At 42.9% G+C, this 12,518-nt stretch overlaps 1 protein-coding gene across 1 annotated transcript in view; it reads right to left on the reverse strand.

Moving 5' to 3' along the window:
- LOC115109662 (hepatocyte growth factor receptor-like) overlaps positions 1–12,284 on the reverse strand; it is a 73,586-nt gene extending 61,302 nt beyond the window's left edge. Inside the window, 2 exon segments of the mRNA XM_029634864.2 lie at positions 6,553–7,792; positions 11,982–12,284. Coding sequence (XP_029490724.2) covers positions 6,553–7,791 — 1,239 coding nt within the window. The 5' untranslated portion in view covers position 7,792; positions 11,982–12,284.
- Positions 12,285–12,518: the final 234 nt, after the last annotated feature.

Genomic DNA, 12,518 nt, shown 5'->3' on the forward strand with positions numbered 1-12,518 from the left:
AGTAGCCACATTTTTGCAGAATCCATGCTTAGATGTGTGGAGGACAAAATGGAAGATATGTGATTTGAAGAGAATGTATATAATTTGTAACGGCATGTCGAAAAAGAGAAATTGACGAGGACAGGAGCGGTGGACAGCAGAGATCAGTGTCAGGGCTATGGCAATTCCAGTATGTGCTTTCCCTCAGACAGACAGGTTGCAAGCGGAGGGAGACATTTCCACTAGTTACTGCTCTTAGATAAGGTAAGGTGTGCACACAATTCCAACCTCACAAACAGACAAGAAGCACACACCTATACTACGCAATGTTCTTTTTCCCAAACAAGTCACAGAGAACTGGGACTGGAGACCCCTCACTAATGATTAACTTAATGCAAAATACAAACTAACATTTACCACAGAAAACAACCCGATTATTACCAGGAAATACCTGCATATGTGAACTGAGAAAACACACCAGCCCTGGAGAATTTTGAACAAACAGCCAGAGGCGGCTCGCCCATTAGGGAGTTAAGGGCAGCGCCACACTTGTGATTGGTCAAAAAAATACCTTTTAGGGATTATGTTTTAAATGCTCATAAAAGTGTGGTAAATGTGTAATTTGCCTGTTTCAAAAATATATTGTTAAAAACAAGATGTTCACTTACTTTGCCCCACAGTGACTGCCAACATTGTGCCAACATTGCTTGGATTGTGTTGCCAGCTATTTTCTATTAAGGGGAACAGCCCCAATGAAATAGGAGGTTTTCATAGCTGAAATGTGCGTCTGTTCAGTCAGATCTTCTGGCTCTAGTCTCCTTCCTCCCAAAAGTTATCTTGCGCCAGATAGCTTACTTCCACAAGTGAGACTACAGTAGAACTTCTCTATCAGGTACAGATGGCTCTAAAGCAAAAAGCTAACTGTAATTAACTTGCAAATGAATAATCATAACAGTCACAGGAGCCTGGGACCTGATAAACCGGTCAACTACATCCAACAAGAGTTGAAGGACAGGGGGATACACTAGCTAGAACCTTCTCATCGCGGATCTGGTAGGACAAAAAAGCGTGGGCAATTTGATTGTTTGTCGATCAGGTTCTATTGTAGGTGACAGGGCGACATGTTGTGTGGACTAAAACAGCATAAAACCGGGTGTATCACAAAGCATGATCAAATTATACAGTAATTTTGAGAAACATCGAGAAATAGATTGGTACATTTTTAGCTAAAACAAACCAGTTATCAACCTTTTGATATAGCTAGCTGGTAGCTTGCTAGCTAGTTATCTCCCACGCCAATTTCAAGTCTTTCTAAGCTCATATCTGACTTACTCGGAAATATGAAGTTATTTCAGAATGAATGTTTACTAGCTAGCGCATCATACCTTGTCACATTATGTTAGCCAGCTATCCTCAGTTAGATAACGTGTTTTCACTTATTACATTTGTACATTTTGTTGCATTCTTCCTGGTCCACTTGTTCGTTCATGAGCTGACTGCTTATTCTAAATAGTATAATCTGATCCGTTTATAACAGCAGCAGCATGTGCAGCAGTGGTCTTTCGGTTTTTGACAGGCAAAAGTGAAAAAGGTGTATTTATGCTGTCGTTCAAATGCACAGATTGCTTTATATATATTCTCAAAGAAACTACCCGTAGCTTCTGTCATGCTGCTTTGTTGACAATTCCAACCATCTTCACGCCCCAGGTATTCACCAATCAACAGCCACTGCTGCAAACAGCAAACACACCAGCCTTTGAGAATTTCTAACTCGCAGAAAACACACCCGCCTTGAAGAATGTCTTAAATAAACAGCTTTTTAAACATATCTGTTTTCATTAATTGAGAATCAAAGTCCAATTTGATAATGTCATCATCGATTGACCAAATGGACAATCTTATGTAATCACGACTCAGTCGCAGAATATTGACCCACTGCTCTTCTCTGTATATTGCACAGTTAGTGTTGGTCAATGCAAGTTTATAAACCTACAGCCTGGTAAAGTAAGTATGGTTTTCCATTACTTTCTATGGGCAAGGACTTAATACATCATGCGCCATTATGACATAGTGTTTATATGACATAGTGTTTATATGACGTAGTGTTTCTATTTTGTTTCTATTATTTCCTTCTCTATTTCTATAATATTTATTCTACCCCACAGACAGGTGCTGAAGGCAATCAGTCAGCAGCTGGATGCCAGGTGGCCAGCGTGCCAGTCAGTCAGTCTCTGGTGCCTGGTGGTATCTAGCTGCTGTTGCTCAGCCTTTCCTCAAGCATGGAGCCTGTCTGGGCACGGACAATTCATGACACACTGTACTTGTCTTAGCTCATACTGGGATGGACTCACTGAGCTGAGGGGGTGGAGGTGGAGGTGCCTGAAAGAGTACACAGCTGCAGGGTCTCTCACCCAACTCTTACCACATATTCATTAGGGGATAGGCTGGTGAGTGTGTGTGGTTTTGTGAAACAGATGCAGGTTGAGGAAAACAACCACAAAATCTCAAGCTAAACCTCACACAGTTCTTGACTTATCTGACTTACCTTTCTCAGTTCCTCTTACTATCACTTTTACGTGCACACTCACACATACACCAGGCATGCACACCTATCCTACCTTATCAAAACCCAATATTGTAAGATTATTATGGATTTGAACAGGACAGGGCAGGAACAATCCTGTATTTTCATTATTTTGTTCATTTCACCAGTGAAGTAATGTCTCCCTCCCACCAGGTGAGCTGTGACCTAAACCACCATATTCAGTAGTTAAAATAGAAAACATTTTTCCCAAAAAATTTGAGATTTGCAACAAAAATGTGAAATTCCTATTGGACAAATTCAGTTAGTCCCTCATTGTTTTGGTGCATTTTCTTGTGTTTGGTGTCTGGTGAATACAACCCCTACCACAACATCCTAGTGACAGCAGGCAGGCAGGTCACCAGCATGCTCAGGCATGTGGGACCATTGAGATCCTATTAAATTAAATACAGTTTATACAGGTGTTTTGATAAGGTAGGATAGGTGTGCATGCCTGGTGTATGTGTGAGTGTGCACGTAAAAGTGGATTAGCTAAAGAGACATACAAATTCTTCAAATTCATTATTTTACACAATATCTTATCACAGCACTGGCAAACACTGGTTGACCAACTCCCTGACCAAAATGGCTGACCTTTATGCAATCATAAGAAGGTTAATGTCCATTCTAGCATTCTAATTCCAAATTCTATGTGTGGAAACACAGTGCGTGTATCTCAAACAGCAGCAAGCCCCTTACTGTAGGTCTTACTCAACTGTTGAATGGACACTTTTTCAAAGTATATAGTGATGTGTTCAATGCTGGATATATAAGGACATGTATCCTTGTTGCATTTCATAACCAGAAACTATTATGTATTTTTTGTTCTTAAGGCCACCCTTTAAAACCTGTTCATTGAAACAGTACTGCTAATTACAATGACTGTCAATCAAAAGCCTCTTCCATTGGAATTATATTACATACGTACAATCAATCAGGCTTCAGATTCAATTTAAAAGCAATCAGCGTCGGGTGGGTTTTCACAGATCAATGGTAATCTAATAATAATTTTGACTTTAAATGTGGCTGTTTGTTATTTTTAGAGCCCAATTGTCCCCCTTGTCTCTCTCTCTCTCTCTCTCTCTCTCTCTTTCTCTCTTTCTCTCGACTCAACTTATGATAATGGCCCCAAAGCCTGTTGGTGACATTCCAAGTCTGAACCATCTCTCACTCTCTTCCATTACCATTACACAGCAAAATGTGTAGTGTTTCTTTTTGTTGCCAATAACATTGTCAAGCCAAAATCTCCTGTCTAATCCAATCAAGAGGCTCTTTGAACTTTGTGTGTATACAGTAAGTCTATTGACGGGACAAGTTATTAGTCTTTCATAAGTATTCTAGATGATTTGTGTTTCTGGTAACAAACAAACGGCCCCCATGAGACCCACAATAAGCCTGCAGTGAGAGAGGCAATGAGCAGCTACTGAAAAGAGACTGGCTCTAGCCTATAGCACATGAAAAAGACGACAGAGACACCATTGTATCATTTATCATATCTGGCTCCCTACACTACTTGGGCACATCCTAAATGGCACCCTATGCCCTACATACTTCACTACCTTTGACCAGAGCCCTATGGGCCCATAGCCAGGAGTTAAGAGGCTGGGTGGAATTGACAACCACCATTTACATCATCAAACATGCTCTTGCATCGGCTCACTTCTCCAACCCTCCTTTAAATTCCTATTCCAGGTCAGTTTAGTTGACCAGAAGATAAAACAAACGTTTACAACTTTTTACTGTTTTATGGCCTAGATTATCTGGTTCTCTTACTATGCGATAAGAGAGAGGGCCTACTTGCCATATGCCACTGAATACGACCCATACATTCATTAGACAACAACTGGGAGGAGATCCTTCTTCAGGCTTCAAAACAAAAACAGGATAAAACATTGGTGACGGTTGGTCAGTTATTGTACGTTCAGACTCATTAGTTCTTTACTGCCTTTCCCCGGGATGAAAAAAAAAATGTGGTGCTTTAAAGTTTAAATTACTCGTTGTTTAGACTCGAAACGGCACAACGGAATATGTTTGAATGACTGTTAAAGTCATACGTAAAAAGAGAAACCCTGTTAGCGTTTACCTGTCGCGTAACGTTAAAAGCTCTTTTGGCTGCAGCAAATCAACACAACATTTGATAATCGACTAGATGGATTTAACTGTATGACATTGTCTGAAGCAGAGAATCTCACAAAACCAAAATATTTGAAATAGCAGATTTGAGTGATGAATGTTTGAGAGTGTTCAGAGTCGGTGAAAGAGAGACAGAGCAAGAGCAGGAGAGACTGTACACCACTAAACCCAAAACAATAATAATGGGGTTTCTGACACGCAACAGCTGCCAAGAAAGATGATGTAGGCTATAAAAACATAGCCTACTTAGTTCTGACTGTGGAATTATTAAAAGGTGTTACACATGATTACACTTTACAAGTGTAGAGAACCCTGCACCTCAAGGCATCTGACGTGGCTCTCTTGTCTGTCAAGTAGTGTAATTAGTCAAGGAAAAATAATCTCCGATAAGATTGTGCACCGCAGTGCGCTAGCTGCGTTACTACAGATCCTGGTTCGATACCAGGCTGTGTCGCAGCCGGCTGAGACCGGGAGACCCACAATTGTCCGGGTGGGGGGTTTGGCCGGCCAGGAATTCCTTGTGTCATCGCGCTCTAGCGACTCCCGTGGCGGGCCGGAGGCATTCGCGCTGACACCGTCACCAGGCGTACTGTGCTTCCACAGACACATTGGTGCGGCTGGCTTCCGGGTTAAGCGTGCATTGTGTCAAGAAGCAGTGCGGCTTGGCGGGGTTGTGTTTCAGTGTAGAATAGAATAGATCTATAACTTTAGAAGTAGCTTGATGTGCACTGTTATTGATTGGCTTAATGCTATATCTAGACTAACACCGTTTTCTCTTTCCCACAGATGGAATCAGATGTAGGTGGGCATGTCGAGGGAAAGCAGAGAGATAACATTGACCATCAGTAGTCCAGAGTTCTGATTCCCTATTTCAAGACACTTGGGGGTATCACAGAAAAATAGATACAATCCTTGTGATGGAGAGGAAATTTACCCTCGTGCAAAACAATTTTCAAGAGGGAGTGAGAGAGAGAAAGAGAGAGAGAGAGATTCTCATTAGATGCCTCTGCTCTGACGGGCATAGGGATGGGATCATCTTCCTCCCAGCAGCTGCCGAGTCCCTGTTATTCTACCACAGATTCATCGTGGCTCCCTAAGAGTCAGAAATGCATTCCGTGATTCCATTTGTCCCCTCTGCATTCTTCTCTGCAGCCCCCTCCCCTGCTCTCCTCCCTCTGTATCTCTACTGTAATCTACATAATCGTTAAAACCTATTAACATCCTTATTCTGTGGGAGTGCACCCGAGTTATATACTGGCTTAACATTACATGGTGACCAGGCCTATAGGTTATATGGCTGCAGGTTAGGTAATGATTCAGTGGCCGGGTGGGGGAATCAAATACTACTTGAAATCTTTCAAATATACTGCACATTGAGCATTTGCTCAAGCAATTGTTTTAAATTGTATTTGAACCCAGGTATCGATGAAGTCAAGGGAGGATTTTTAGTGCTGCTACAGATATTGACAGGACTATTGACAGGACCTCCGGAGAGGTCGTCAGCAGTTAAACTCGTGTCACTATTGATCAGATGATTTAACCGATTGATCCCATCAATGATGAAGTATGGATGGAGAAGACAGAGAAGAGGAGAGGCATGAGGCCAGTGAGGCCAGACAGTTGACTCCCTCCCATAATGACTTATCACTGAATTCTTGTGCCTCGCTAGATCTCCTTAATCCATGTTTAATTCAAGTCAACTACATACCATATTTACTGCAGTAGCTAATTCTCTAACTCTAAAATCCAGAAAATAACCTAATAACCGTAATACCCTTGAAGAGTACTCTCACTACATCTACAGTGCAGTCTATTCTATAACACATAACTGTTATAGTGCATTGCTGTTCAGTTCTTACCCCGTTGTAGCAGCGCTTCTCCTCGGAGCCGGTGAAATGGTATGGCTGCTTGGTGTGGCACTTCTGGATGAAGTCCTTGAAGAAGTTGTTGACATCTGCCAGTGAGATGACGCAGACGGCCGAGTTTGCACTGGGTTCCGGGGAGTCTGGCTTGGACCGGGCAAAGGCGGCGAACAGCACGTCCTCCCCTTCCTTCAGCCCCATCTCCTGCCTCAGCTCGCGGCCCGCCTTGGCCACGTGGGCTGCCTGGAGGACATTAAACACCTCGATGCTGGCTGAGCGCCGCCGCCTCCTCCTCTCCGTCAGGATGCACTCGAATGGCATCTCTACGTAGCGCCGCAGCTCCGGGTCCGTGCCGCACATGCGGACGATGCGGGTGTGGTAAACCTGCGAGCTGTGGCCCTCGCGCTGCACGGTGAGGAAGTAGGCGTGGTAGCCACTCTGGAAGGAATAGACATACTGGAGGTGGTGGTCGCCGCGGAGGCCCGGGGCCAAATTCATGTAGGACTGGTCGGAGAAGAAGCGGAAACCATCTTGGGTTTCTTTCATCTGACGCACTGAGATGGTGTGGTGTTGTGGCTGCTGGGCCTGGGGGCTGGAGATCATCCGGGATGGGCTTCCGGGGATCTCCGAGTTTCCTACGAAGAATCGCACCACGCCTCCGCTCTCCACGTTCAGCACACGGGACCCCAGGGGACTAGCCACGCAGTCGGGGCAGCCGTGCCGTCCTCCTTGATCTGTCTTGGGTGAATACATGCACTGTACCTCCCTGTCCACCTTCTTTCTCTCCAGCAGGTGGCGACGGCAGACACCGGCGTCCGCTGAGCCGCAGCTGAACAGCTCATCGTCATAATAACGCTCCACCAGCAGGGCCATGTTATAGTTGTCCACCACAGCGTTGGTATTACCGCAGGCTCCATCCTGACAACTAGGACCACACCGCCTTCTGACAGCGCCTTCAGACACGGGCCCGGTCTGGTACTCCGACAGCTTGGTCAGGTTCTCTGACAGTGCGTAGATTCGGTTCACGGCACCAATGTAGATGGTCCCCTCGAAGGTTACCAGGTTCTGAATGGCGGAGATGGCCTCAAAGGTGGGCAGGTCGTAGGTCACAGACAGGTTGAGCTTGGAGTTCTCAGCTGCCTCATTACACTGACCCATCACCACGGACCCAGAGAAACAAAGAGCCCAGCAGATGATCACAATGTGAGCGATGTCCAACAAGCAGATATTCTTCATCCTGTTCCAAAAAAAAGTTTTAAAATGAGTTCAAAATGAGGAATTACTTATTCAGACCACTTGTGTGTATAAGGTAGTAGTTGTGGAATTGTTAGGTTAGATTACTCGTTGGTTATTACTGCATTGTCGGAACTAGAAGCACAAGCATTTCGTTACACTCGCATTAACATCTGCTAACCATGTGTATGTGACAAATACAATTTGATTTGATTTGATTTTGAGAACAGTCACTAACACAAAGAAAACACCATCCATTTTTTAAATGTCTTCCTCGATTGCCCTCACTTGATCAGACAGAGCTACAGTTGAAGTTGGAAGTTTACATACACTTAGTTTTGAGTCATTAAAACTCATTTTTCAACCACAACTATAGTTTTGGCAAGTTGGTTAGGACATCTACTTTGTGCATGGTACAAGTAATTTCTCCAACAATTGTTTACAGACAGATTACTTCACTTATAATTCACTGTATCACAATTCCAGTGGGTCAGAAGTTTACATACACTAAGTTGACTGTGCCTTTAAACAGCTTGGAAAATTCCAGAAAATGATGTCATGGCTTTACAAGCATCCGATAGGCTAATTTACATAATTTGAGTCAATTGGAGGTGTACCTGCGGATGTATTTCAAGGCCTACCTTCAAACGCAGTACCTCTTTGCTTGACCTTTGCTTGACCTCAGAAAAAATATTGTAGACCTCCACAAGTCTGGTTCATCCTTGAGCAATTTCCAAACACCTGAAGGTACCACGTTCATCTGTACAAACAATAGTACGCAAGTCTAAACACCATGGGACCATGCAGCCGTCATACCACTCAGGAAGGAGACACGTTCTGTCTCCTAGAGATGATATGAAAAGTGTGGTGTGAAAAGTGCAAATCAATCCCAGAACAACAGCAAAGGACCTTGTGAAGATGCTGGAGGAAACAAGTACAAAAGTATCTATATACACAATAAAACGAGTCCTATATCAACATAACCTGAAAGGACGCTCAACAAGGAAGAATCCACTGCTCCAAAACCGCCATAAAGCCAGACTACGGTTTGCAACTGCACATGGGGACAAAGATCATACTTTTTGTAGAAATGTCCTCTGGTCTGATGAAACAAAAATAGAACTGGGGAGGCTTGCAAGTCGAAGAACATCATCCCAACCTTGAAGCACGGGGGTGACAGCATCATGTTGTGGGGGTGCTTTGCTGCAGGAGGGACTGGTGCACTTCACCAAATAGATGGCATCACGAGGATGGAAAATTATGTGGATATATTGAAGCAACATCTCAAGACATCAGTCAGGAAGTTAAAGCTTGGTCGCAAATGGGTCTTCCAAATGGACAATGACCCCAAGCATACTTCCAAAGTTGTGGCAAAATGGTTTAAGGACAACAAAGTCAAGGTATTGGAGTGGCTAGTACCCTGACCTACAAACCTGACTCAGTTACACCAGCTCTGTCTGGAGGGATGGGTCAAAATTCACCCAACTTATTGTGGGAAGTTTGTGGAAGGCTACCCGAAAAGTTTGACCCAAGTTAAACAATTTAGAGACAATGCTACCAAATAATAATTGAGTGTATGTAAACTTCTGACCCACTGGGAATGTGATGAAAGAAATAAAAGCTGTGTCAGCGATTGGGTGCAGAGATGTAGCGGAGTCAGGCGCAGGACACAGCTTAGAGCAAAACAACTGAGTTTACTCAATAAAACAAACAGGCAATATTCCAACAAGGCACAGTCAAACTAACACCTACAACAACCACTAAGACACCAACAATCACGGACAGAACAGAAAGATATGCCAGAGGGTTAAATAAGGAACATAATATGGGAATTGAAACCAGGTGTGTGTAATACAGACAAAACAAAATGAAACATGGATCGGTGGTGACTAGAACCGCCGAACACCGACCGCCGAACATCGCCCGAACAAGGAGAGGGGCCGACTTCGGCGGAAGTCGAGACAAGCTGAAATAAATAATTCTCAGTACTATTATTCTGACATTTCATATTATTAAAATAAAGTGGTCATCCTAACTGACCCAAGACAGGGATGTATGGTGTATGTCAACTTCCGACTTCAACTGTATATGGAGAAAAAGGAGCATTCTCTTGCTAAAAATAGAGACCATTAGAAACACAAGAGAGAGGGACAATTTGCTTGTCAGCTCGGCACACATATGGATCTGTGTTTTGGGGTTAAAAGCCATGGTTTACTCACGCCACCACAGCATCACCTCAGTGATATCACTGTCGCTGAAAGCCGATATGGGAGCTTTAATAGAGCCCTACTTCAATATCAAACACATCAGCACTTCTACTATGACTCGTTATTATTGTGAACAAGCCAATCGCTGACACTCATGAGAGTCCTGTTGCTGATGTGCTGACTGAGGGACAATAAAGTCGTAGGCTATTGAAGTAGCGTGCCGCTGTGTTGACCAAGCACCACCAAACACCATTGAGCACCACTTCTGTGGTTCCAAATTCCATCCACAGTGCGACCCAACATGGTGAATCATGGTGGAGTCGTGGACACAGCAGCCCTCCCTCTCTGCAGGGCGATGCAACCAACCACGGCGCTAAGTTTAGAAAATGTCTCCAAGGTAGCGGGAGATAGAACTCAATTAAAACAATGCAGGGGGACTTTGAGTGGTGCTCTGTACAAAATGATAAATAGTTGGTGCAGGCCACTTAAATGGCAATCCACTGGGGAATGCTTTTAGGGTCTGTCAGAGTGTCAGAGAAAGAGGGAGTGTGGAAGAGAGAGAGAGAGAGAGAGAGAGAGAGAGAGCGAGAGAGATAAATAGAGAGAGAGAAATAGAGAGAGATTTTTGACCCCATGCATGATAGTCATCAGATAATTTACAAGTATGATCCATATCAGGACGATCTGAGTTGGTGGTTCAGCACATTTTTAACAAGACAACAAAAACTGCAGGAGAGAAAGCCCAACAGAACCCCTCAGATTCTTTTTTTTGAGCTTATATTGTCGATTCTCAGAAAAAACTATAAATGGAACTGGTATAGGAAGTTATGTTATTGATATTTTCAGACAATTGATCCAACTCATTATCATATAAAATGGTTGATTCCTCAGCCATCATGCAATGGGCTATGGAAATGATGATTTCTATGATATAATGAATGATACAGTATGTACTTAATTACTGCAAACAAGTTATTGATTAACCCTCTGGGATTTCATTAGGATATTAACTGCCCTAAAACATAGAATAATTACAAGATTGTAAAAAACGAAACAATAAGAATGTTTTATTGTCACATACACCAGATAGGTGCAGTGAAATAAGTGGTTTTACAGGGTCCGCCAAAAGTCGTGCAAGTTAACATCGAAATAAATCACTGGACAGTGGTAAATTAAGCAATTAACATGGACCATCACCAGTCCAGAGTTCTGACTACTATACTATTTTCAAGGATGGATGGGAGCCAAAGTGGCAGGTGTGCATACTGGTCAAGTGACTAGTTTGTTTTTTTAAACTTAAAATGATGAGTAAGAGTGAGGAACAAAAACACATTTTCTCGACTCCACATTCTAACACGCACCTGCTCCACTCCCGAAACAATTCATTCTCTATAAGAGGTGTTATTGCAAGGAACAATGACTTATCCTAAGTAAATACAGCTTTGAGAAACAGAATATTTGAGGATATATTGTGATTTAAAGAGAGGGAAATGACTCATGGGAGAAATTGCTCTGTGAGGGAACACGCGGACATTTCTGTGAGACTATTTCTGGAGATTTTGGTTAGTGTAGGCTATAAATTCTGAGCATATTATAATGCATGTATTGCAAAACTTAGGCTATTTGGACAATCTTATTTTCTTTAATCATTGAAAGAATTGAGTAATGGCCATTGTGCGCAATTGTTTTGTTTTTGCATGGAATAATCTGACATTTGTAGGTCTGACTGTGCTCTTCAAGAGGTGATGATATTTCAACCAAATAGTATAACATGTATTTATCAATCCTTTGTAAACGGCAATGGTATTAGCGGAGCTGTGGGTCTTGCCCCAAAGAAGGCCAATCGAACGCTCTATACCTTATTGGGACGTTGTATTGAAAACGACCTATAAAGCAATGACGAGTGTTTCGTGGATGAGTCACAGGCTACAAAGTCATTCAAAGTAAAGCAAACATGAACAATAGAAAGGCAAAAATAGAACTTACCTGTCAGTTAGGCAACTATCTCAGTTATGTTTTGGTTTCTTCTTTCAAATCATAGTAAGCCCACACAACTCCTGCATGCATGCATCAACGTTTTGACGGCTGAAGAACAAATTGATGCGCAGGAGATGTTTGACTTTGAATACTCTTATCAGACGTTTTCCCTTTCTTTTCACAACGATCACAACCGTTTTCCCGTTTCTCAGACAAAGTTCGACTCTTTCTGACTCCGATTCACAAGCTGCGGACCTGTGTGACTCAGGATATAATGTAGATACACACACACAGGCATTCTAACCCCCTGCGTATTTTTGTCCGCTTTAGCGCGCGACGCTCCTCCTCTCGACTACTGTACTGCGAGTGGTTGGAAGGCGCGCGATTACACTCAGGTGAGTTTACAGGTTTGATCGATAGCAACGCTAACTTTTCTCAGTATTGTTCAGTCTTTAGCTTAGTTCCCACATTGTATGTTAATTAATAATTATATGTGCCATAACAAGTAAATAAAATACCCTATAACTCGTTATAGAAGCACCTTTC

The sequence above is a fragment of the Oncorhynchus nerka genome, linkage group LG25, assembly GCF_034236695.1.
Source record: "Oncorhynchus nerka isolate Pitt River linkage group LG25, Oner_Uvic_2.0, whole genome shotgun sequence".
NCBI classification, from domain to species: domain Eukaryota; kingdom Metazoa; phylum Chordata; class Actinopteri; order Salmoniformes; family Salmonidae; genus Oncorhynchus; species Oncorhynchus nerka.